This window comes from Pseudoliparis swirei, chromosome 12, assembly GCF_029220125.1.
Source record: "Pseudoliparis swirei isolate HS2019 ecotype Mariana Trench chromosome 12, NWPU_hadal_v1, whole genome shotgun sequence".
Taxonomy (NCBI): domain Eukaryota; kingdom Metazoa; phylum Chordata; class Actinopteri; order Perciformes; family Liparidae; genus Pseudoliparis; species Pseudoliparis swirei.
Window position 1 is genome coordinate 17,288,087 of NC_079399.1, and position 27,639 is coordinate 17,315,725.

At 43.7% G+C, this 27,639-nt stretch overlaps 2 protein-coding genes across 2 annotated transcripts in view; one reads left to right on the plus strand and one right to left on the minus strand.

Moving 5' to 3' along the window:
* LOC130203038 (serine/arginine repetitive matrix protein 2-like) overlaps positions 1 to 27,639 on the minus strand; it is a 132,298-nt gene that overhangs the window by 57,833 nt on the left and 46,826 nt on the right. The gene's annotated exons all lie outside the window — the stretch shown is intronic.
* Positions 5,751 to 26,619, plus strand: LOC130202957 (zinc metalloproteinase nas-4-like). The gene is made up of 8 exons (XM_056428853.1): positions 5,751 to 5,784; positions 5,885 to 5,931; positions 6,050 to 6,125; positions 6,202 to 6,316; positions 6,906 to 7,078; positions 7,279 to 7,360; positions 7,500 to 7,640; positions 26,376 to 26,619. Exons 1-8 carry the CDS (start codon positions 5,754 to 5,756, stop codon positions 26,617 to 26,619), a joined length of 909 nt encoding a protein of 302 aa, XP_056284828.1. The 5' UTR covers positions 5,751 to 5,753.

The following is a 27,639-nucleotide window of genomic DNA, read 5'->3' on the forward strand; positions in this document are numbered from 1 at the left end:
GGTGTGTCGCTGAGTGGGGAGAACCGGTTAGAAACGTGAAGCGGCCGAGGCTGGTGCACAGCGAGATCCTGTCTACTCTTGCGAACAGTTATCCAGCGATCCGGCTGCGCGGCGACTGCCGGGGAACAGCTAGCAGAAGCTACGTCTATGAGCTTCGCACCAGTGAGGGGAGAGGGCGGGGCTAACTAGCGTAGCTGTCTGAGCTTCGATGGTGCGGAGCCGTGCATCTAACCCACTTAGAACTGCCTCCAACCTAGCAAATGAACTACACTTGTTACATGTATCCTTATCACTAAAGGAGGCAGGGGAATCACTATACAGGACTGTCTCAGAAAATTAGAATATTGTGATGAAGTTCTTTATTTTCTGTAATGCAATTAAAAAAACAAAACTGTCATGCATTCTGGATTCATTACAAATCAACTGAAATATTGCAAGCCTTTTATTCTGATTTATTGCTGATTATGGTTTACAGCTTAAGAAAACTCAAATATCCTATCTCTAAATATTAGAATATCATGAAAAAGTATACTAGTAGGGTATTAAACAAATCACTTGAATTGTCTAATTAACTCGAAACACCTGCAAGGGTTTCCTGAGCCTTGACAAACACTCAGCTGTTATAAATCTTTTTTTTTACTTGGTCTGAGGAAATATTAAAATTTTATGAGATAGGATTTTAGAGTTTTCTTAAGCTGTAAGCCATAATCAGCAATATTAAAAGAATAAAAGGCTTGCAATATTTCAGTTGATTTGTAATGAATCCAGAATGCATGACATTTTTGTTTTTTTAATTGCATTACAGAAAATAAAGAACTTTATCACAATATTCTAATTTTCTGAGACACACTGAGCAAGAGGGAACGGGAGAGGAAACAGTCATGCTCGCTGCTAAGCTTGGCAACCGGAATAGATGCAATACGCTGTAGAGTATTCTGAAACTGGGCACTTCGCAGATGATGGAAAACAGGCTTCGTCAATCTATAATAATAACATACAGTCACTCTCATGCAACATACATTAATTCTTGCCATTTACATTTGCATAGAGTAAACATTACCCCTATGCTTCATAATACATTAATAACAATATTCTCCCTAATATATCTTTCTCTATGTATTAATTTAAAACATAAGACCTCTGCAGATGTTATCAAAATAAACTATTACAACTTAACAATCCCTCCTTTTATACTTATCCAATAGTATAAACAACCATGTAAAAGCCTTTTATTTTGACCCTCTATGTAAACAAACATTGTACAACATTTTAATTATTACTCATTATCATTCAGCATCCCTGTGGAAGAAGATCACTCCCTCCTTTCATCCCTGCGTCTCAAGGAAACTAACTAACACTAAGTGTGTAAGGGTTACAGGTACTGGAACCCAAAAGCACGACAAACACAGGAATGCAGGAGGAGGCAGTTTACTGTATGTTTCAGGCAGGGTCAAAACCAGGTAGTCAGTCCAACAGGGCAACAAATCCAAAAAAGGGGCAGGCAAAATCTTGAGTCGGGTTAACAGGCAAACAGGGTCGTAACAGACAGGTCAGGAATAAACTCTAATAACGCTGGAAGGTTTGGCGCTGACACACAAGACAATCTGGCAGAGGACAAGTGGAAGTGAGGGAGCTAAATAGTGAGGGACTAATGAGGGGATGGGCTGCAGGTGAGAAGGGCGTGAGGACCAGGTGAAGGGAATGAGGGACTAACGAGGGGATGGGCTGCAGGTAAGAAGGACGTGAGGACCAGGTGAAGGGAATGAGGGACTAACGAGGGGATGGGCTGCAGGTGAGAAGGACGTGAGGACCAGGTGAAGGGAATGAGGGACAATCAGGTGAGGATGACAGGATCTGGAATGACAGGAGAGTTAATTAAACGTGTAAGCAGGATGAATTTAACTAGGAAGGTGGGGAATTTGTGACAGAACCTCCCCTTCTAGGGACGGCCCTTGACGTCCCACTGGGCTGGTCCGGATGAGCACGGTGGAAGACAGTGATCAGGGAGGGGTCCAGAATGTCGCGAGTGGGAACCCATTGTCGTTCCTCCAGCCCATAGCCCTCCCAATCCATGAGGTATTGAAGTCCCCTACCCCGTCGCAGAGATTTGAGCAGGCGACGGACCATGTAGATAGGATCCCCGTCGAGGAGCTGGGGGGGTGGTGGGGGTCTGGGGGCGGGGTGAAGCGGGCTTTCCTCGACAGGTTTAACCCTGGAGACGTGGAAGGTGGGGTGAACTCTCATGGCTGGTGGTAGACGCAGCCGGATGGCTGCAGGATTAATGACCCGCGACACCGGAAACGGGCCCACGAAACGAGGAGCCAGTTTCTTGGACTCCACTCTGAGGGGAAGGTCCCATGTAGACAGCCAGACCCGTTGTCCTGGAGCATACTGAGGTGCAGGGAGGCGACGTCTGTTGGCCGACCGTTTGTAGCGCTCGGAAGTGCGCATCAGCGTGGGCGGGCCTGCCTCCAAGTCGTCGGCACCGCTGGATAAACGCCTGGACAGAAGGAACACTGGCCTCGAGTTCCTGCTCCGGGAAGAGTGGGGGCTGATATCCACGGGCACACTGGAAGGGCGAGAGCCCTGTGGCTGAGCTGGGAAGGGTGTTGTGGGCATACTCGACCCACAGAAGTTCCTTGGACCAGGATTGCGGGTTGCGGAGGAGAGGCATCGTAACGCTGTCTCCATCTCCTGGTTCATGCGCTCCGCCTGTCCATTAGATTGCGGATGGTACCCAGACGACAAGCTGACTGTGGCCCCCAGTAGCCTGCAAAACTCGGCCCAAAAGCGAGAGGTGAATTGTGGGCCACGGTCGGAGACCACATCTATGGGCAGACCGTGGACACGAAACACCTCCTGTAACAGAATCTCGCCCATTTCCTTGGCGGTAGGCAATTTTGTCAGTGGGATAAGCCGGGCAGATTTGGAGAATCGATCAATGACTGTCAGAATAACTGTGTTACCACTGGAGGTGGGTAGGCGGTTACAAAATCCAATGCGATATGGGACCATGGGCGTGCGGAAGTGGTAGAGGTGGAGGAGACCAGAGGCAGCCTTGCGGAGGTCTTGTGCTGGCGCAGACTTGGCAAGCACCAACAAATCCCTTGGTGTCCTCCTCCATGGACGGCCACCACAAGCGTTGCTTGAGCATTGCTAGTGTGCGTCGGATCCCGGGATGGCAAGCAAGGCGAGAAGAGTGACCCCACTGGAGCACCTGCGGGCGGAGGTGAGCAGGAACAAACAACCGGTTAACCGGACAAGCAAAGGGAGCAGGATGTTCGGCGTTGGAGCGTTTTACCCTGTCCTCCACCTCCCAGATTACTGCACCGACAACACACTCCGGATGGAGGATACCTTCAGGATGAAGAGGGGAGCTCTCCGGCTGGAACTGACGGGACAAGGCGTCTGGTTTGAGGTTCTTGGAGCCTGGTCTGTAGGAGAGCAAAAACACAAAGAGATGAAGCAAGCCTCGATACGCGCTTCGAGGAAACGCCCCCTCCATTACTCGACACACGCTTCGAAGCCTCGGCACATCTCGTAACGACACTAATTATAACCCTCCATGGTTATTTCTGATTCTATTGAGTGTGAGGCATTTTAGTGCCACAGTTCTGTCTGATTGTTTTGTTATATATAAGTGACTGGTTCTTGTAATTGTGTTCTTGTCATTGTGATTATTACGGTGGTGTGGACTACAAGCATTGTCCATTAATGACGCAGCATCCCGCCATGCGCGTATTTGTGTATCTGCACTCTGCAGTCGTGTACTTGTAGGTTTTGCGCTTCATGTAACATTTTATTTCACTTGTTGCAGTGTCATGTGAATACGACTCACAATCCACAACTCCTCTCTTTCTGTCTCCTCCTTCGCAATAAAAGCCCCGCACCGGAACATTGGTGAACTAATATCTTACATTAGACGGCATTATAGGCCGATGTAGAAAATGCACAGCCCGCCACTGCGATTCAGGGACCGCAAGTATAACTTTGTTTCTCTTTATAGTATAAAATTCTGATATATTAGTAAATGTTATTTCAAGTAAGAGCAAGACATTAAGTCATATAATCTGGGGGCCATCACATGGGCACTTTAAATAGTTATAAATTATATGTAATTATACTACACCATCTAAAGATGAGGCATTTTCTATTATAAAACATGGCACCTGAATGCAGCATTATTGATGACGAGACCAAGCGTCAATTCAGGTGTTTCCCATTTAAGGGAAGAGGTATGCTGCGTTTCCAGTTATGTGTGTATTGCCTGAATGCAAAATTATGTAACCATCGACACAACAATATCATTCAGTTATAATTTAATTAGTAGAGTGCATGAGTCAGTCCTCAGTTTGGGAGAAATATTCTGCTTCCTACCAACTTGTACCAACCGGGGGCAGAAATACACAATCATCTGAATGGCGCCTTCAGGTGTCGCATGGCGCCCTCTTGTGGCCATGATAGGCCACTACAACAACTCTCACTCGGCTTCACTTATTCAAGGCGAGCTGGAGAACAGTTTTGGATGTTTAGCTGTTTTCTTCTCAGTTAAATTCTAAGTTGCTCTGAGTTTAATCCTTTATTCATTCTTGACTCTGGACATGTTTTCTTTTCCAATGCCCTTCTTTACATTCATTAATTTAAAAAAAAACATAAAACATAGTAAAACAGCTCCACAAGACCTGTCAAAGTATATTTTTATTTTATAATAATGGGTTGAGAGGAAATAGATGTCAAACAAAGTTGCCAATCAAAACTTGGGGATAGTGCAGCCAAAATAAACAGAATTTAATTGAATGAAATCAGGATGTGTGAGGAGTGAAATGTTGTGTACTGTCTTTAGCTGGACAGGAACTGCTTCAGAGAGCCAAACACATCTCTAAAATGCCTGTTAATTTACCAATATAACAGTCTGTAACACGGACCAATATAGCAACCTCCTCGAAAAATGAGATGAAGCCACGTTTTAATGGACGGATTAACGTTGCACACCGAACTATTGAGACTTCAGGACTGACTTCGGTTTTTAGCCCAATTGTGAATCAATCCTGAACAGCTGAGAATATAAGCACAACAACAGAAAGAAAGAGTATCACGACAAACACCTGTCTCATAATCAGTGTGAAGTGATCACACCTGCTCAGCAAGCCCGCTGGATCACGTCTCCTCCAGATAAAGGTTCGGCCGAGGCGTTTAGTGAGCACTGCTCCTGTCTTTGTTGAGGTCCTGCTTCACTATGTGGTTTCTGGTTTTCATCTGCATGGTCACTGGTAAGAAACTGAAGCTTTCAAACTCTGTTTTGTGCTTAGCTGTGATTATCTGATAATCATTATCAATTCCTCTCCTTGCAGCTGTTGGTGGTGTGCCTGTTCATCCAACCCAGGAGGCCACAGGTGTGTGTTTGCTAGACTGATGTGGTCTTTATTCATTTATTTACTACACTAATATATAAATATTTGACTTTCTTTCAACAGATAATGTAACTTCTCTGCTTAATGTGACGATGCCAGCCAAGTTTTGTATGTTTTACTCTCAATATAACCTACATGCCAAAATGTATTACAAAATGATTTAAATGACCAGAATTATATATATTTTTTCATTCAGTTGACATGGGCTCTGTAAATCACACCCAGAATGGGACTAGTCCTCAGGCAGGTCGGTGACATTTATATACATTTTCTTGAAGTTATATTTATTTTATAAAGGATGTCATTTAAAATTCTCTGATTTCAGCAGGTACGGCGACTTCAATGCTTGAGCAACAGCAGACCAGTGCAGAAGGTAGACTTGATATGTTAAATATATTTACTTCTACAAACGACAATACAGTTACTTCTAGAAACGACTGTTTTTAACAGTGATGTTTTTCATTGTGTCGTAGAACTTGAAGACAATCAAAATGTCGAAGAGGGAGATATGTTGACTCTGGTAAGATGGAGAATTTAGGAATATCTCCAGCATGAGGGGAAATGCATTTTTTTTAAAAATTCGCATTAATGCACTAAAACCCGAGTTGTGTGACACTAGTCGTGATGTCCGTCTTAAGTTCCAGGAGGACAGGAACGCTGTACAGAGTGTGTGGTCGGACGCCATCATGCCGTACACCATCAGTGATGCGCTGGGTGGGTTTTTGTTGCTTCAACGTATCTGACCAATGAGAGTGCAGAGAATATAACTTTTTTTTTTCTCTCGCAACAGCCGACCGAAAGGAAAACATCCTCGCTGCCTTCAAGATGATATCGGATGTCTCCTGCATTCGCTTCGTACCGCACACCGCGGAGTTCAACGTCCTCAACATCGAAGATGGCAAAGGGTGAGTTCATCCATATCGCAAAGAATATGTTGTCAATTGTATTAAGCCAAGCTGCCAAATGCGCATGCATATGCCCTTTTTAAAATGATCTAGATTCATAAATGCACTTTTCAAATTGCAAAATTGATTCACAGAGGGAATATCATCACTTACATGTTGTCATGGTAAAAGCAACTCTGCTTTAAAAATAAGTTTAGCTGTATTTTTTAAATTGGAAATATAATTGTACTGCAAGTAGGTTAAATGGAATTGTTGTGATCACATCTCTTGGACCATGTTATGAGTCTGATTGACTTGTCCCTGTACACAAGCAGTTGGTCTTCAGTAGTAAATGCTAGTATAGTTCCACTAACTGTAATGTGTCTAATGAGGACACTATTCATGGGAAGATGCTGCTGAACTTCATAGATTAAACTCTCCTCCCTTATGTTGAAGTGGACATTAGCAGGTAGATCACATCCTACAAACATTGAGGTGTATGGCTGGTGAGAAGATGATGTTTAATGTCAATAGTGGTGCTCGCCTGAAGAAGGCTTTTTGTTGGTACTGTAACTCGTCTCTCGCCCCGCCGGCTTCTGTCTCTCTCCAGCTGCGCCTCCTGCGTCGGTTGTCAAGGAGGAGAACAGCCGCTGTATTACAGCAGCAAGTGTAGAGTGGGGAACCTCTGCCATGAGCTCATTCACGCTCTGGGTCTGCACCACGAACACACCCGCGAGGACCGGGACGAGCACATCACGGTGCAGTGGGAGAACATCGTGCCAGGTGGGACGCGTCCTCAAATTTGTAATTTGTCTGGGTGTGCATTTTATCCACTTTATTTTTATTAAAGGCTTCACAATCAGTTCTTTAGACTATGAAAATGTGCATTGAAATGTAGAAGATTGGTATGAAACCTTTGGACAAAGCTACTGTATGATTGTGACTGAACAAGACTAAATGAATTGGTCATTTCTGCTTTAAAGGGAAACGATCAAACTTCAAGGTGCAACAGGGAAACACTCAGAACCTGCTGTATGACATCAACTCCATAATGCACTATGGGCCGTAAGTCATTGCCTCATTTATTTGGACCGTTCTAATGATGCATGTCATTTACATTCATGTTTTTGCTTTGTATTTTTGGATAATTATTATCGATCAAGTTGCTTTGGCTATGTTTAACAGCAAGTTGTTTTTATTGCAGGTATTTCTTCAGTCAAGATGGGAGTCAGACTGTGGTGCCCAAGCAGAGTGGGGCGGACATGGGTCAGCGAACACACCTCAGCGATCTGGATATCAAGAGACTAAACAAACTCTATCACTGTGGTAAGTTCTTCACTCCACTGTCGACTCATAGCTCTGTTTATTGTCGGTCATGGTAGACGGGAGTGTCCCAACAATACAAGAGATTCTCTTCCTTTTAGGACTTGTGTATATTTTTTTCTCATGCTGTTAATGCTAAAAGTACTTTATTTCTTCCAGATGATCGGATGTAACCCCAATGAGCTTCATTTACTGACCTGCATTGTGAGATTTAATAAAATGCAAATAATCTACCTCGTTTGTTGTTTCTAGCCACCTGTAGCTGCTGAACTAACTGCATCACACTAGACCTGATGGTTCTGGACGCTCCTATAAAATTACTAAATGGTCTCGGGCCTAAATTAATTTGCATTTGTTTACATTTGTACATTACAAATGATCTGGACCTCGGTCATCTGGTTAGATGTTCCTTTTTTCCTCGGCTCAACCGAGCATGTAGAAGCAGCTTTGAGAGTCTCAGCTCTGACTGTAGACCCGAGGGCTGCAGAAAGTATCACTTAAAGAGGGCATAAAGTTAGTTATGTGCAATAGAGATGAAAATTCATCAATAAGTAGAGAGAAAACGGGAGTGAGGTGCTCGGTGTATCCTAAAACATCCCCCAGCAGCGTATTAGCCTATAGCAGCATATCAAAGGGTTGGACCAGGTGAACCTGATTTGGCCCTAACTATAAGCTTTGTCAAAGAGGAAAGTCTTAAGTCCACTCTTAAACGAGGTGACTGTGTCTGAAGGTGGAAGCTGGTTCCAAACAAGAGGCGCTTGATAACTGAAGGCTCTGGCTCCCATCCTACTTCTTAAGACTCTAGGAACTACAATTCACCCCGCATTTAGTGAGCGCAGCTCTCTAGTGGGGCAATATGGTACTACAAGCTCCTCAAGATATGATGGAGCATCCCCAATCAAGGCTTTGTAGGTGAGGAGAATAATTAGGGTCCTCGTAGACTTCGTCGAAGAGGAACCTATTGTTATTGTAAGGATTATTATTATTATTCTTCCGTGTCGTGTTTAAACGTCGACTGGCCGCACACGGTGCGCCCCAGCAGAGTGAAATTGCACATGTACAACCAGACCGGCGAAAAATTTTATATTATTGAGGTTTCGTATTTGTGTATAAAGAAATGGCTCTGTAGCGCCCCCTAGAAAATTCGTTTTTAAAACAATTTACATTTCTTCCCCCGATGACCGACTGACTTGAGATTTGGTCCACAGGTCAGAATTGACCTGCTCTACAAAAAATCCTCTTGGAGCCCTAAGCTCCGCCTACTTAGATTTTCCGCCATTTTGAATTTTTACAAAAACTCGTTTTGCTTAACTCCTCCTAAACGCTCAGACCGAATCATACACAACTTGTTGTGGTTCATTATTGGTTCAATGCCATCAGAAATCTTTGAAAGATTGTTGATATGTCATTGTTTTCAGAAGATATGGACCAATGAACATCCAAGGGGTGTGGTCTAATATGTAAAGACACCTAACTTCCAAATCACTTGGACAAACTTCACCAAATTGGTAGCCTATGTCCACAAGGACACCTTTAACCTACCTTACTTTTTCATAACGTTTGAACATTAGGGGGCGCTATAATCAATCCCTCAAAATATGCCTTTTTCATGATTTTAGGGGTTAACTACTCCTAGAGCTTAAACCCGATACATTCCAAACTTGGCCTATATGGTCTTGAGACCTTTGTCTTGAAATGGCCTTAAAAGATTTCAATAATATTAAACTTTGTGCGTTTGCCGGACCGGCAAAGAAACGCCATTCGCCATGAAAATTGACGTTGTTGTAACTCAGCCATACATAATGGAATCTGCTCCATATTTCTCATACATCATGACATAATGACCCTGAAGACATCCATATGCTAATTTTTCCATATGCTAATTTTTTTCTGGAAAGAAACGCCATTCGCCATGAAAATTGACGTTGTTGTAACTCAGCCATACATAATGGAATCTGCTCCATATTTCTCATACATCATGACATAATGACCCTGAAGACATCCATATGCTAATTTTCCATATGCTAATTTTTTTTCTGGAAAGAAACGCCATTCGCCATGAAAATTGACGTTGTTGTAACTCAGCCATACATAATGGAATCTGCTCCATATTTCTCATACATCATGACATAATGACCCTGAAGACATCCATATGCTAATTTTTCCATATGCTAATTTTTTTTCTGGAAAGAAACGCCATTCGCCATGAAAATTGACGTTGTTGTAACTCAGCCATACATAATGGAATCTGCTCCATATTTCTCATACATCATGACATAATGACCCTGGAGACATCCATATGCTAATTTTTCCATATGCTAATTTTTTTAGGGAAAGAAACGCCATTCGCCATGAAAATTGACGTTGTTGTAACTCAGCCATACATAATGGAATCTGCTCCATATTTCTCATACATCATGACATAATGACCCTGAAGACATCCATATGCTAATTTTTTTTCCTGGACTTAGCGCCAACTAGTGGCACTAGGAAGTTACATGTTTTTTACTTTTATACACTGCTCCTCGCAGATTATTCAGATCGCTCTCAAAATATACCAGAATAGACCTAAGACCTCGATGATGCTTCCCTGTGGAGCTCGTAGCGACACGTTGAATCACATTCACATGTAATTTACATGACAAGGTCGAGACTTCACATGGATACACATGATGCATGTATATGTTCAAATTGTCACAGCTGCCAACCCTGGGCTCGCTCAAATCTGCTCCAAACTTCTCATGCTTCGTAGAATTCACGGCCTGAGGATATCAACAAGCCTTTTTTCACTCAGAGTCAAAGCGCCACCGACTAGCAAAGTAAAATCAGTGTCGCGTGATTTAACGGTCAACGCCGAGCGCGTGTGCGCTCTCGGCCGAGGGGGCCGGCGTCCGGCCAGCACCCCCGACGTGCGAAGCAGGAAGAGGACCCGTTCATCGCTGCTTGCAGCTTTAATTAGGGTCCTCGTCGACTTCGTCGTAGAGGAACCTATTGTTATTGTAAGGATTATTATTATTACGCTTTGTCGTGTTCAAACGTCGTCTGCCCGCACACCGTACGCCCCAGCAGAGTGAAATTCCACATGCACAAGCAGACCGGTGAAAATTTTCATATTATTGAGTTTTCGTAGTTGTGTAAAAAAAAATGTCTCAATAGCGCCCCCTACAAACTCTTTTTTTCAAAAGCAATAGTTTTCTTCCCCCGATAACCGATTGACTTGAGATTTGGTCCACAGGTCAGAATTGACCTGCTCTACAAAAAAGCCTCTCAGACCCCTAAGCTCCGCCTACTTAGATTTTCCGCCATTTTGAATTTTGTTAAAAACACTTTTTGTTTAACTCCTCTGAAACGCTTCGTCCAAATCATACACAACTTGCTGTGGTTCATTATCGGTTCGATGCCATCAGAAATCTTTGAAAGATTGTTGATATGTCATTGTTTTCAGAAGATATGGACCAATGAACATCCAAGGGGTGTGGCCTAATATGTAAAGACACCTAACTTCCAAATCACTTGGACTATCCTCACCAAATTGGTAGCCTATGTCCACAAGGACACCTTTAACCTACCTTAATTTTTTCATAACGTTTGAACATTAGGGGGCGCTATAATCAATCCCTCAAAATATGCCTTTTTGGCCTTTTTTCATGTTTTTAGGGGTTGTAAAACAGTTAACTCCTCCTAGAGCTTAAACCCGATACATTCCAAACTTGGCCTATATGGTCTTGAGACCTTTGTCTTGAAATGGCCTTAAAAGATTTCAATAATATTAAACTTTGTGCGTTTGCCGGACCGGCAAAGAAACGCCATTCGCCATGAAAATTGACGTTGTTGTAACTCAGCCATACATAATGGAATCTGCTCCATATTTCTCATACATCATGACATAATGACCCTGAAGACATCCATATGCTAATTTTTCCATATGCTAATTTTTTTTCTGGAAAGAAACGCCATTCGCCATGAAAATTGACGTTGTTGTAACTCAGCCATACATAATGGAATCTGCTCCATATTTCTCATACATCATGACATAATGACCCTGAAGACATCCATATGCTAATTTTTCCATATGCTAATTTTTTTCTGGAAAGAAACGCCATTCGCCATGAAAATTGACGTTGTTGTAACTCAGCCATACATAATGGAATCTGCTCCATATTTCTCATACATCATGACATAATGACCCTGAAGACATCCATATGCTAATTTTTCCATATGCTAATTTTTTTTCTGGAAAGAAACGCCATTCGCCATGAAAATTGACGTTGTTGTAACTCAGCCATACATAATGGAATCTGCTCCATATTTCTCATACATCATGACATAATGACCCTGAAGACATCCATATGCTAATTTTTTTTCTGGACTTAGCGCCAACTAGTGGCACTAGGAAGTTACATGTTTTTTACTTTTATACACTGCTCCTCGCAGATTATTCAGATCGCTCTCAAAATATACCAGAATAGACCTAAGACCTCGATGATGCTTCCCTGTGGAGCTCGTAGCGACACGTTGAATCACATTCACATGTAATTTACATGACAAGGTCTAGACTTCACATGGATACACATGATGCATGTATATGTTCACATTGTCACAGCGTCCCCTGCTGCTAACCCTGGACTCGCTCAAATCTGCTCCAAACTTCTCATGCTTCGTAGAATTCAAGGCCTGAGGATATCAACAAGCCTTTTTTCACTCAGAGTCAAAGCGCCACCGACTAGCAAAGTAAAATCAGTGTCGCGTGACGAGCGGTCACCGTGCGTGCGCTCTCGGCCGAGGGGGCCGGCGTCCGGCCAGCACCCCCGACGTGCGAAGCAGGAAGAGGACCCGTTCATCGCTGCTTGCAGCTTTAATTATTATTATTCTTTGGCGTGTTTAAACGTCGACTGGCCGCACACGGTGCGCCCCAGCAGACTTAAATTCCACATGTACAAGCAGACTGGTGAAAATTTTCATATTATTGAGTTTTCGTATTAGTGTATACAGAAATGGCTCTCTAGCGCCCCCTAGAAAATTCGTTTTTAAAACAATTTACATTGCTTCCCCCGATGACCGACTGACTTGAGATTTGGTCCACAGGTCAGAATTGACCTGCTCTACAAAAAGCCTCTCAGACCCTAAGCTCCGCCTACTTTTATTTTCCACCATTTTGAATTTTGTAAAAACTGTTTTTTAACTTCTCCTAAACGCTTCAGACCGAATCATACACAACTTGTTGTGGTTCATTATTGGTTCAATGCCATCAGAAATCTTTGAAAGATTGTTGATATGTCATTGTTTTCAGAAGATATGGACCAATGAACATCCAAGGGGTGTGGCCTAATATGTAAAGACACCTAACTTCCAAATCACTTTGACTATCCTCACCAAATTGGTAGCCTATGTCCACAAGGACACCTTTAACCTACCTTAATTTTTTCATAACGTTTGAACATTAGGGGGCGCTATAATCAATCCCTCAAAATATGCCTTTTTCATGATTTTTGGGGTTAACTACTCCTAGAGCTTAAACCCGATACATTCCAAACTTGGCCTATATGGTCTTGAGACCTTTGTCTTGAAATGGCCTTAAAAGATTTCAATAATATTAAACTTTGTGCGTTTGCCGGACCGGCAAAGAAACGCCATTCGCCATGAAAATTGACGTTGTTGTAACTCAGCCATACATAATGGAATCTGCTCCATATTTCTCATACATCATGACATAATGACCCTGAAGACATCCATATGCTAATTTTTCCATATGCTAATTTTTTTCTGGAAAGAAACGCCATTCGCCATGAAAATTGACGTTGTTGTAACTCAGCCATACATAATGGAATCTGCTCCATATTTCTCATACATCATGACATAATGACCCTGAAGACATCCATATGCTAATTTTTCCATATGCTAATTTTTTTCTGGAAAGAAACGCCATTCGCCATGAAAATTGACGTTGTTGTAACTCAGCCATACATAATGGAATCTGCTCCATATTTCTCATACATCATGACATAATGACCCTGAAGACATCCATATGCTAATTTTTTTTCTGGACTTAGCGCCAACTAGTGGCACTAGGAAGTTACATGTTTTTTACTTTTATACACTGCTCCTGCCAGATTATTCAGATCGCTCTCAAAATATACCAGAATAGACCTAAGACCACGATGATGCTTCCCTGTGGAGCTCGTGGCGACACGTTGAATCACATTCACATGTAATTTACATGACAAGGTCTAGACTTCACATGGATACACATGATGCATGTATATGTTCACATTGTCACAGCGTCCCCTGCTGCTAACCCTGGACTCGCTCAAATCTGCTCCAAACTTCTCATGCTTCGTAGAATTCAAGGCCTGAGGATATCAACAAGCCTTTTTCCACTCAGAGTCAAAGCGCCACCGACTAGCAAAGTAAAATCAGTGTCGCGTGACGGTCAAACGCCCGAACGCCGTGCGTGCGCTCTCGGCCGAGGGGGCCGGCGTCCGGCCAGCACCCCCGACGTGCGAAGCAGGAAGAGGACCCGTTCATCGCTGCTTGCAGCTTTAATTAGGGTCCTCGTCGACTTCGTCGTAGAGGAACCTATTATTTTAATTATTATTATTCTCCTTCCGCAAGAAACGTCGACTGTCCGCACCCCGTACGCCCCAGCAGACTTAAATTCCACATGCAGAAGCAGACTGGTGAAAATTTTCATATTATTGAGTTTTCGTATTAGTACATAAAGAAATGGCTCTATAGCGCCCCCTACAAACTTTCTTTTTCAGTAGCAATAGTTTTCTTCCCCCGATGACCGATTGACTTGAGATTTGGTCCAGAGGTCAGAATTGACCAGCTCTACAAAAAAGCCTCTCAGACCCTAAGCTCCGCCTACTTAGATTTTCCGCCATTTTGAATTTCTTTAAAAACTGTTTTTTTTCAACTTCTCCTAAACGCTTCGTCCGAATCATACACAACTTGTTGTGGTTCATTATTGATTCAATGCCATCATAAATCTTTGAAAGATAGTTAATATGTCATTGCGTTCAGAAGATATGGACCAATGAACATCCAAGGGGTGTGGCCTTATTTGTAAAGACACCTAACTTCCAAATCACTTGGACTATCCTCACCAAATTGGTAGCCTATGTCCACAAGGACACCTTTAACCTACCTTAATTTTTTCATAACGTTTGAACATTAGGGGGCGCTATAATCAATCTCTCAAAATATGCCTTTTTGGCCTTTTTTCATGTTTTTAGGGGTTGTAAAACAGTTAACTCCTCCTAGAGCTTAAACCCGATACATTCCAAACTTGGCCTATATGGTCTTGAGACCTTTGTCTTGAAATGGCCTTAAAAGATTTCAATAATATTAAACTTTGTGCGTTTGCCGGACCGGCAAAGAAACGCCATTCGCCATGAAAATTGACGTTGTTGTAACTCAGCCATACATAATGGAATCTGCTCCATATTTCTCATACATCATGACATAATGACCCTGAAGACATCCATATGCTAATTTTTCCATATGCTAATTTTTTTCTGGAAAGAAACGCCATTCGCCATGAAAATTGACGTTGTTGTAACTCAGCCATACATAATGGAATCTGCTCCATATTTCTCATACATCATGACATAATGACCCTGAAGACATCCATATGCTAATTTTTCCATATGCTAATTTTTTTCTGGAAAGAAACGCCATTCGCCATGAAAATTGACGTTGTTGTAACTCAGCCATACATAATGGAATCTGCTCCATATTTCTCATACATCATGACATAATGACCCTGAAGACATCCATATGCTAATTTTTCCATATGCTAATTTTTTTTGCGGAAAGAAACGCCATTCGCCATGAAAATTGACGTTGTTGTAACTCAGCCATACATAATGGAATCTGCTCCATATTTCTCATACATCATGACATAATGACCCTGAAGACATCCATATGCTAATTTTTCCATATGCTAATTTTTTTCGGAAAGAAACGCCATTCGCCATGAAAATTGACGTTGTTGTAACTCAGCCATACATAATGGAATCTGCTCCATATTTCTCATACATCATGACATAATGACCCTGAAGACATCCATATGCTAATTTTTTTCTGGACTTGGCGCCAACTAGTGGCACTAGGAAGTTACATGTTTTTTACTTTTATACACTGCTCCTCGCAGATTATTCAGATCGCTCTCAAAATATACCAGAATAGACCTAAGACCTCGATGATGCTTCCCTGTGGAGCTCGTAGCGACACGTTGAATCACATTCACATGTAATTTACATGACAAGGTCTAGACTTCACATGGATACACGTGATGCATGTATATGTTCAAATTGTCACAGCGCCCCCTGCTGGCAACCCTGGACTCGCTCAAATCTGCTCCAAACTTCTCATGCTTCGTAGAATTCAAGGCCTGAGGATATCAACAAGCCTTTTTTCACTCAGAGTCAAAGCGCCACCGACTAGCAAAGTAAAATCAGTGTCGCGTGACGGTCAAACGCCCGAACGCCGTGCGTGCGCTCTCGGCCGAGGGGGCCGGCGTCCGGCCAGCACCCCCGACGTGCGAAGCAGGAAGAGGACCCGTTCATCGCTGCTTGCAGCTTTAATTATTAGGGTCCTCGTCGACTTCGTCGTAGAGGAACCTATTGTATTTCAAAGGATTATTATTATTATTCTTCCGTGTCGTGTTTAAGCAGACTGCGAAAAATTTTCATATTATTGAGTTTTCGTTTTTGTGTATACACAAATGGGTCTCTAGCGCCCCTAGAAAATTCGTTTTAAAACAATTTACATTTCTTCCCCCGATGACCGACTGACTTGAGATTTGGTCCACAGGTCAGAATTGACCTGCTCTACAAAAAATCCTCTTGGAGCCCTAAGCTCCGCCTACTTAGATTTTCCGCCATTTTGAATTTCTTTAAAAACTGTTTTTTTCCAACTCCTCCTAAACGCTCAGACCGAATCATACACAACTTGTTGTGGTTCATTATTGGTTCAATGCCATCAGAAATCTTTGAAAGATTGTTGATATGTCATTGTTTTCAGAAGATATGGACCAATGAACATCCAAGGGTGTGGTCTAATATGTAAAGACACCTAACTTCCAAATCACTTGGACTATTCACCAAATTGGTAGCCTATGTCCACAAGGACACCTTTAACCTACCTTACTTTTTCATAACGTTTGAACATTAGGGGGCGCTATAATCAATCCCTCAAAATATGCCTTTTTCATGATTTTAGGGGTTAACTACTCCTAGAGCTTAAACCCGATACATTCCAAACTTGGCCTATATGGTCTTGAGACCTTTGTCTTGAAATGGCCTTAAAAGATTTCAATAATATTAAACTTTGTGCGTTTGCCGGACCGGCAAAGAAAGCCATTCGCCATGAAAATTGACGTTGTTGTAACTCAGCCATACATAATGGAATCTGCTCCATATTTCTCATACATCATGACATAATGACCCTGAAGACATCCATATGCTAATTTTTCCATATGCTAATTTTTTTTTGCGGAAAGAAACGCCATTCGCCATGAAAATTGACGTTGTTGTAACTCAGCCATACATAATGGAATCTGCTCCATATTTCTCATACATCATGACATAATGACCCTGAAGACATCCATATGCTAATTTTCCCATATGCTAATTTTTTTCTGGAAAGAAACGCCATTCGCCATGAAAATTGACGTTGTTGTAACTCAGCCATACATAATGGAATCTGCTCCATATTTCTCATACATCATGACATAATGACCCTGAAGACATCCATATGCTAATTTTTCCATATGCTAATTTTTTTCTGGAAAGAAACGCCATTCGCCATGAAAATTGACGTTGTTGTAACTCAGCCATACATAATGGAATCTGCTCCATATTTCTCATACATCATGACATAATGACCCTGAAGACATCCATATGCTAATTTTTCCATATGCTAATTTTTTTAGGAAAGAAACGCCATTCGCCATGAAAATTGACGTTGTTGTAACTCAGCCATACATAATGGAATCTGCTCCATATTTCTCATACATCATGACATAATGACCCTGAAGACATCCATATGCTAATTTTTTTCTGGACTTAGCGCCAACTAGTGGCACTAGGAAGTTACATGTTTTTTACTTTTATACACTGCTCCTCGCAGATTATTCAGATCGCTCTCAAAATATACCAGAATAGACCTAAGACCTCGATGATGCTTCCTGTGGAGCTCGTAGCGACACGTTGAATCACATTCACATGTAATTTACATGACAAGGTCTAGACTTCACATGGATACACATGATGCATGTATATGTTCAAATTGTCACAGCGCCCTGCCAACCCTGGACTCGCTCAAATCTGCTCCAAACTTCTCATGCTTCGTAGAATTCAAGGCCTGAGGATATCAACAAGCCTTTTTTCACTCAGAGTCAAAGCGCCACCGACTAGCAAAGTAAAATCAGTGTCGCGTGACGTGCGGTCAATCGCCCGAGCGCCGTGCGTGCGCCTCGGCCGAGGGGGCCGGCGTCCGGCCAGCACCCCCGACGTGCGAAGCAGGAAGAGGACCCGTTCATCGCTGCTTGCAGCTTTAATTATTATTATTATTAATCTCTCCCCGGAAACGTCGACTGTCCGCACCCCGTACGCCCCAGCAGACTTAAATTCCACATGCAGAAGCAGACTGGTGAAAATTTTCATATTATTGAGTTTTCGTATTAGTACATAAAGAAATGGCTCTATAGCGCCCCCTACAAACTTTCTTTTTCAGTAGCAATAGTTTTCTTCCCCCGATGACCGATTGACTTGAGATTTGGTCCAGAGGTCAGAATTGACCAGCTCTACAAAAAGCCTCTCAGACCCCTAAGCTCCGCCTACTTAGATTTTCCGCCATTTTGAATTTCTTTAAATACTGTTTTTTTCCAACTTCTCCTAAACGCTTCGTCCGAATCATACACAACTTGTTGTGGTTCATTATTGATTCAATGCCATCATAAATCTTCGAAAGATAGTTAATATGTCATTGCGTTCAGAAGATATGGACCAATGAACATCCAAGGGGTGTGGCCTTATTTGTAAAGACACCTAACTTCCAAATCACTTGGACTATCCTCACCAAATTGGTAGCCTATGTCCACAAGGACACCTTTAACCTACCTTAATTTTTTCATAACGTTTGAACATTAGGGGGCGCTATAATCAATCCCTCAAAATATGCTTTTTTGGCCTTTTCTCATGATTTTAGGGGTTAACTCCTCCTAGAGCTTAAACCCGATACATTCCAAACTTGGCCTATATGGTCTTGAGACCTTTGTCTTGAAATGGCCTTAAAAGATTTCAATAATATTAAACTTTGTGCGTTTGCCGGACCGGCAAAGAAACGCCATTCGCCATGAAAATTGACGTTGTTGTAACTCAGCCATACATAATGGAATCTGCTCCATATTTCTCATACATCATGACATAATGACCCTGAAGACATCCATATGCTAATTTTTCCATATGCTATTTTTTTTTTCTGGAAATAAACGCCATTCTCCATGAAAATTGACGTTGTTGTAACTCAGCCATACATAATGGAATCTGCTCCATATTTCTCATACATCATGACATAATGACCCTGAAGACATCCATATGCTAATTTTTCCATATGCTAATTTTTTTTTCTGGAAAGAAACGCCATTCGCCATGAAAATTGACGTTGTTGTAACTCAGCCATACATAATGGAATCTGCTCCATATTTCTCATACATCATGACATAATGACCCTGAAGACATCCATATGCTAATTTTTCCATATGCTAATTTTTTTCTGGAAAGAAACGCCATTCGCCATGAAAATTGACGTTGTTGTAACTCAGCCATACATAATGGAATCTGCTCCATATTTCTCATACATCATGACATAGTGACCCTGAAGACATCCATATGCTAATTTTTTTTTCTGGACTTAGCGCCAACTAGTGGCACTAGGAAGTTACATGTTTTTTACTTTTATACACTGCTCCTCGCAGATTATTCAGATCGCTCTCAAAATATACCAGAATAGACCTAAGACCTCGATGATGCTTCCCTGTGGAGCTCGTAGCGACACGTTGAATCACATTCACATGTAATTTACATGACAAGGTCTAGACTTCACATGGATACACATGATGCATGTATATGTTCACATTGTCACAGCGTCCCCTGCTGCTAACCCTGGACTCGCTCAAATCTGCTCCAAACTTCTCATGCTTCGTAGAATTCAAGGCCTGAGGATATCAACAAGCCTTTTTTCACTCAGAGTCAAAGCGCCACCGACTAGCAAAGTAAAATCAGTGTCGCGTGACTAACGGTCAAACGCCCGAGCGCCGTGCGTGCGCTCTCGGCCGAGGGGGCCGGCGTCCGGCCAGCACCCCCGACGTGCGAAGCAGGAAGAGGACCCGTTCATCGCTGCTTGCAGCTTTAATTGTAAATGTGATCTCTTTTCTTAGTTTTAGCGAGTACACAAGTTGCAGCATTCTGGATCTACTGGAGGGATCTAAGAGACTTAGAAGAGCAGCCTGATAATAAGGAGTTGCAGTAATCCAGTCTAGAAGTAACGAACGCGTGAACCAATTTTTCTGCATCTTTTTGAGAAGATCTGCCTGATTTTTGAAATAATGTAGATGAAAGAATGCAGTCCTTGAGATTTGCTTCACGTGGGAGTGAAAGGACAAGTCCCGAACCAAGATAACGCCGAGATTCTTTACAGTGGTGTTGGATGCCAGGGCAATGCCATCTACAGGAACCACATCACCAGATAATTGATCTCTGAGGTGCTCAGGGCCGAGTAAAATTACTTCAATTTTGTCAAAGTTTAACATCAATACGTTGCAGGTCATCCATGTTTGTATGTCTTTAAGACATGCTTGAATTTTAGTGAGCTGGTTGGACTCCTCTGCTTTGATCGATAGATATAATTTGTAACATTTGCATAAAAATGAAAGTTTTTGGAGTGTTTCCTGATAATATTGCCCAAAGGAAGCATATATAAGGTAAATAAAATTGGTCCAAACACAGAACCTTGAGGAACTCCGTGACTAACATTGGTGGTCATCGAGGCTTCATTGTTTACAAATACAAACTGATCGATCTGATAAATAGGATTTAAACACTTAGTGCGGTGCCTGAAATGCCAATCGACTGATCACGTCTCTGTGGAGGATGTCATGGTCAAGTGTCAAACGCAGCACTACGGTCTAACAAGAGTACAGAGATGAGTCCTTCATCTTATGCCATTAGGTCATTTTCACCAGTGCTGTCTCGGTGCTATGGCGTTTTCTAAATCCTGACAAACTCCTCTATACTATTATGATGTAGAAAGTCACATAACTGATTTGCGACCACTTTCTCAAGGATCTTGGAGAGGAAGGGGACGTTAGAGATCGGTCTGAAGTTGGCCAACACCTCTGGATCCAGAGGTGGTTTCTTCAGGAGAGGTTTAATTGCAGCTATTTTGAAGAAATGTGGTACATGGCCTGTTAGCAAAGACACATTGATAATATCTAATGGAGAGCTGCTAATTAAAGGCAGAACGTCTTTAAGCAGTCTTGTAGGGATGGAGTCCAAGAGACAGATGGACGGTTTAGAAGTAGAAACCGTTGAAAGTTGGTCAAGGTTGATGGGAGAAAAGCCATCCAAATATACACCAAGGCATACAATGGTTTCCAAGGCCACTCCACTTGAGGACAGATTGGCACTGGTTACGGGCAAGAGATTATTAATCTTGTCCCTAATAGTTAGAATCTCTTAATTAAAGAAGTTCATAAAGTCATTACCACTGAGGTCTATAGGAATACTCGGCTCCACAGAGCTGTGACTCTGTGTCAGCCTGGCTACAGTGCTGAAGAGAAACCTGGGGTTCTTTTTTTCCTTCTCTATTACTGATGCGTAAGAGGCTGCTCTGGCATTACGGAGGGCCTTCTTATATATTTTAAGACTATCTCGCCAAACTAAGCGGGATTCTTCCAGATTAGTTGAAATATAATGCCATATAATAATAATTCTCAAGTCACACGAAGTCGCTTTCAGAGTCCAGTAGTCATACCAGTGGTGGTAAGCTTCATCAGTAGCCACAGGTGCCCTGGGGCAGACTGATGGAAGCGTGGCAGCCAATCAGCGCCTACGGCCCCTCCGACCACCACCAACATTCATTCACATCCATACGACCGGGGTGAGGCTGCAGGTGCATGTCTTTATGATGGTGGGGGTTAACCGGAGTACCCGGAGTAAACCCATGCAGACACGAGGAGAACATGCAAACTCCACACAGAAAGGACCTGGAACGACCGGGATTCGAACCCAGGGCCTTCTTGCTGTGAGGCGACAGTGCTAACCACTGAGCCACCGTGCCGAATTCTTTCAAGCTTTCGTGATCTTTGCTTTAGTTTTCAGGTCTGAGGGTTATATGAGGGAGCAAACCTCCTCTGCCTCACTATCTTCTTCTTCAGAGGGGCTATCGAGTCCAGTGTCATTCTCAGTGAGACTGTGGCACTATCAACAATACTTCGAGTGTCTAGAGAAGCGCTATATTAAATAAATGATTATTATTATTATTATTATTATTATCAATCAAGTTAGACCAGGAGTCCTCCGTTATATTGAGACGTGGTATTGAATCAAATGCAGAAGGAAGCACTTCTGTCTAGTGTAGAAACTTTTGACTAACGGTGTATACTCCGGTAGTATGAACTCAAAAGTTATGAGGTTGTGGTCTGACAGAACAGGATATTCTGTGGGAAGACCTTCAAATGCTCAATGTCAACGCCATATGTAAGAACAAGATCAAGGGTATGGCCAAAGCAGTCAGTGGGTTTCTGTACTCTCTGACAGAAGCCGATCGAGTCCAACAATGAGATGAATCCACCACTAAGGCAATCATTATCAACATCCACATGAATATTAAAATCTTCTACAATAATAACTTTATCAGTTTTAAGAACTAAACTTGATATAAACTCTGAAAATTCTGATTTAAACTCTGAATATGGACCTGCTGGCCGGTACAGTATCACACATAGAATTGTTTGTAATGTTTTCCAGGTTGGATGTGAAAGACTAAGAACAAGGCTTTCAAATGAGTTGTAGTTTAATTTAGGTTTAGGATTTATTAATAGGCTCGAGTCAAAGATAGCTGCTACTCCACCTGCTCGGCCGGTGCCTCGAGGAATGTGAGTATTAATATGACTTGGTGGAGTCGATTCATTTAGGCTGACATATTCTTCATGACTCAGCCAGGTTTCAGTAACACAAGATAAATCAATGTGATTATCTGATATTAAATCATTTACTAATACAGCTTTAGATGACAGAGATCTAATATTTAGGAGTCCACATTTAATTCTCCTGTTGTGTTGCACTGCTGAATTAGTGGTGTTAACTTTTCTGAGGTTATTTTGGATGACTCCTCTTTTGCTTATTTTTTATATAATTAATTTAAGTTCAAGTGGCCGTGGGACAGACACAGTCTCTATGGAGCTCTGGGGGGACCGGGTGAGACGGGGAGGGATGTGCTATGGGGGGACACTGAGTGGCAGGGTCATGGGGCTACTCTGTTTCTGCTTTCTGACATGAACCCTGTGTTGTCACAGATATGGCAGTCCATTGATCAACTTGGTCATGTTTGCAGAAATGAGACCCGCTCCATCCAAAGTGTGATGAATACAGTCTCTCTTCATGAGATGAGGTTTCTCCCAGAAAGTCTTCCAGTTATCTACGTAGCCCACATCGTCCGCTGGGCACCACCTCGACAGCCAGCGGTTGAATGATGACATCCGGCTGTACATTTCATCATTCATTAAATTGGGGAGGGGATCAGATATAAAGCGATATTGTCCGACATGGTCTTGGCATAAGCACACACAGATTCCACATTGATTTTAGTGACCTCCAACCGGCGTAGTCGGGAATTCAATTCAATTCAATTCAGTTTATTTGTATAGCCCAATTTCACAAATTACAAATTTGTCTCGGAGTGCTTTACAATCTGTACACATAGACATCCCTGCCCCAAAACCTCACATCGGACCAGGAAAAACTCCCAAATAACCCTTCATGGGGGAAAAAAAGGGAAGAAACCTGCAGGAGAGCAACAGAGGAGGATCCCTCTCCTAGGATGGACAGATGCAATAGATGTAATGTGTACAGAAGGACAGATTTAGAGTTAAAATACATTCAATGAATATGACAGAGTGTATGAATAGTTCATAGTAGGCATATTCCACGATGGAGACCTCCACGATCCATCAGGCAGATGGTGGTGGGGAGGAGGAGTGGGCGGAGTCTCAACAGGACAGTGGCGTAGTCATGAGCAGGAATTCCACGACCCAGACGATCCATCAGGCAGATAGGATCTATGCCGTCTCATAGGGTCCGATGACCCCATGAGACGTAAAGTCAAAAGGACTTCCGGGGAGAAAGCAGAGTTAGTAACGTGTGATTGAAAGATGAAAATTCATCCTTAAGGATCATTGCAACCGGCGTGTATTACAATCTTACTGTATCTACGCTTATCCTTAGCCAGCAGCTTTAAACTGGCCTCGATGTCGCCCACTCTGGCCCCCGGGAGGCACACGACTGTGGACCGTGGCTTCGCTAACTTCACGTTCCTGACTATGGAGCTCCCGATAACCAGAGTGTGTTCCTCAGCGGGTGTGTCGCTGAGTGGGGAGAACCGGTTAGAAACGTGAAGCGGCCGAGGCTGGTGCACAGCGAGATCCTGTCTACTCTTGCGAACAGTTATCCAGCGATCCGGCTGCGCGGCGACTGCCGGGGAACAGCTAGCAGAAGCTACGTCTATTAGCTTCGCACCAGTGAGGGGAGAGGGCGGGGCTAACTAGCGTAGCTGTCTGAGCTTCGATGGTGCGGAGCCGTGCATCTAACCCACTTAGAACTGCCTCCAACCTAGCAAATGAACTACACTTGTTACATGTATCCTTATCACTAAAGGAGGCAGGGGAATCACTATACATGTGACACACTGAGCAAGAGGGAACGGGAGAGGAAACAGTCATGCTCGCTGCTAAGCTTGGCAACCGGAATAGATAGATGATGCATTCAGGGACATGGACAGATAGCGTGCAATGCTTCTAACAACCATTGTCCCACTTGTACATAAACCTGTCAGATGGCTGACAGTAGGAGGAGCTAGTAATACATCTGATTGATCCAAATGGAGAAAATCTACACATCTGTTATCGGGTAAATACAGCACCGAAATACAACCATAAAGGGAACCAAGGCCGCCACACAGCTCACCGCTTTTCTGTGACCTTTGGTCTTCTCACTAACTAGGAGGCAAAGGTAGCCTTCACCATAAACTACTTGACTGGCAGAGCGCGACTGGGGCGGACACCAGCCTGCTCTTAGTTCCTGCAGTTTTCTGCGAAGCTTCGCAAGGTGTTGGGGGCGGTCTCCAGGGGTCCAGATCAAAGTGGGGGTCTGGCGGAACTGCGCCAGGGGGACAGACGCATCCAGACAAGGCGACAGGAGCGACGCGTTTTCACTCGGCGTCGAGCTTCTCCAGCAGCTACCAGCATCACCCCCGGCCCTCAACAAGGGGAGGTTGAACCCATGGAAGTAGGGCCCTCTATTCTCACCCGGGAGGAGCGGGAGCATTGTTGCCGGGGAGGTATTTGCCTGTACTGTGGCCAGGCTGGTCACTTCATATCCTGGTCTCCAATAAAAGGCGTGGCTCACCAGTAGCAGGGGAGGTACTGCTGAGACGAACCACAAGACTCTGTCCCAACCAAAGAACGCTCAGCTGCTGCTCGCGAATGGGTTAAAGACCCTCGCTACATTAATTGACTCTGGTGCTGACGACAGCTTCATTGACGAGGTCCTAGTTCGTCGGCTGGGTATCGAGCAGGTACCGTTGCCATGTCCTGTTCCGGCCAACGCTCTGGACGGCCACCTTCCGGGGACAGTGACCCACCAGACAATGCCAGTTTGTATGCTCCTGTCTGGTAAACACCATGAGACCATTCTGTTTCTTATCCTGCGGTTACCCCAGCATCCAGTAATCCTGGGGCACCCCTGGCTCCGCCGCCACAACCCCCACATTGACTGGGCCACAGGAGCCATCCTGGGTTGGAGTGCATCTTGTCACCTGATCTGCCTGAAACAGGCTGCTGCACCTTAGCAGTCAGTTTGCCCCAGCTCTAGATTGGACCTGTCAGGAGTGCCTACGGAATACCATGACTATCGGGAGGTATTCAGTAATGTCAAGGCCTCATCTCTGCCGCCACATCGGCCCTACGACTGGGCGATTAACCTGCAACCAGGCACCACCCCACCCAGTGGCCGCCTGTATTCCTTATCTGCACCTGAGAGAGAGGCCATGGAGGCGTACATCAGTTCCTCTCTAGCTGCTGGGATCATCCGTCACTTAGGCCTTACATTGACTACAGGGGCCTCAATGACATTACCACCAAGAACACTACCCACTCCCACTCATCTCTTCTGCCTTTGAGTTGCTGCTTGGGGCTACCATCTTTACCAAGCTAGACCTGCGTAACGCCTATCATTTGGTCCGGATCCGAGAGGGGAGATGAGTGGCCACCGCTGTTCATCGAGGTAAACACCATGACACCATGAGACCATTCAGATTCAGTCTTACCTACGTGGTTCGCCGCCTGCTTCGTTCTCGCCTTCGTGGGAGAGGACTACAGTACTTGGTTGACTGGGAGGGCTCTGACCCAGAGGAGAGATGCTGGGTCCCGGTCCGACATATCCCGGATCCCCCTCTCATGAGAGTTTCACCGCAGCCACCCTGATCAGCCCTCCAAGGGCTCGGTGCCCACAGGGGTTACCAAGCCAGACTTTGTTCGCTCTCTTTTCATCGAGGAGGAGTCAGCTTCTGATGAGGACAACTCACCCGCCGAAGAGAAGAGGGGGGAGATGTCTGAGGAGTATTCGTCCTCCTCCAAATCCCCTCCGCCCACCCGGCGTGGCAATTTGTTTTGGGACGCCAGGAGCCGTCCCATGAGGGGTGATTCTTCAACGGTTTAGCTCCACTCTTAATTCCACTTTTAATTAGTTATTTTCGTTCTGTCTACCTGTTTCACTAACTATCATGTCATTCCAGATTCTGCTTCCCACCTCGTCAGTCCAACTCCCTTCATCTGTGCTCTCACCTGCCTCTGATCACTCCCACCTAGTCAGTCCCTAATTACATTCACTCCCTGGCCCTAATGCCTGTCTCACCTGCAACACATTCCCTCATTAGTCCCTCACTCCTTGGGTCACTTCACTTGCACTTGTCCTCTGCCAGATTGTCTTGTGTTTTCCGACCAAGCCCTCCATCGTTCCATATTGTGTTAATCTATTTCTGCCTGTTTTATTCCTGCCAGAACTCTGAGTAAAGATCATTATTTGCAGTTCTGTTTCCTGAGTCGTGCTATTGGGTTCATACTAATCAGGGGCATCTCTAGGATTTTGATACATCTGGGGCTTAGCCCAGAAGAGTGAAGCAGATGAGTGAAGCAGCGACATTTTTAGACATAGATACACTCTCAGACAGCAGCTTGCTGTTACGTGCGCCTGCTGCCAGCCTGACTCCGCTGTTTTGGGTGAATGACGTCACGTGGAGGTGTTAACCACTTGTGTGCCAAATCTTTTTTTCTTCTTCTTTTTTTAAAAATTAACATTCGGGACTAATTAAAAAACATCCGGATCTTTAGCTTTAGGGCTTTAGCCCCGGATGTTTTAGCCTAGGGACGCCACTGATACTAATCTTCCCGTGACAATTCACATCTTTGAGTGATCAGGTCAAAAGACAAAATAAAACCATGGAGGAAATAGTACAATGTCTGTAAACGTGTGTGAAAGGAACAAAGGCCGGCACACAGCTCACCACTCTGCCATCTTCCAGAATTTGTTTGATGTCGCCATCGAAGAACGTGATGTTTTGGTCTTCTGCTCTGCAGAAGTTACTTTGCGTTTACCGTCAGTCAAAGTCACCGGGCCACACCCGTTGGAGGGAAGAGGCTCCATCTCGGGAGATAAAGACTGCTTCGTCAGTGCAAACTT

Excerpts from the sequence above, each read along its gene's own strand:
- LOC130202957 (XM_056428853.1), top strand. The coding sequence starts at position 5,754 with ATGCTTGAGCAACAGCAGACCAGTGCAGAAG. Across the intron at positions 6,126-6,201 it reads CACCATCAGTGATGCGCTGG|CCGACCGAAAGGAAAACATC; the intron begins GTGGGTTTTTGT and ends CTCTCGCAACAG. Across the intron at positions 7,079-7,278 it reads GTGGGAGAACATCGTGCCAG|GGAAACGATCAAACTTCAAG; the intron begins GTGGGACGCGTC and ends TCTGCTTTAAAG.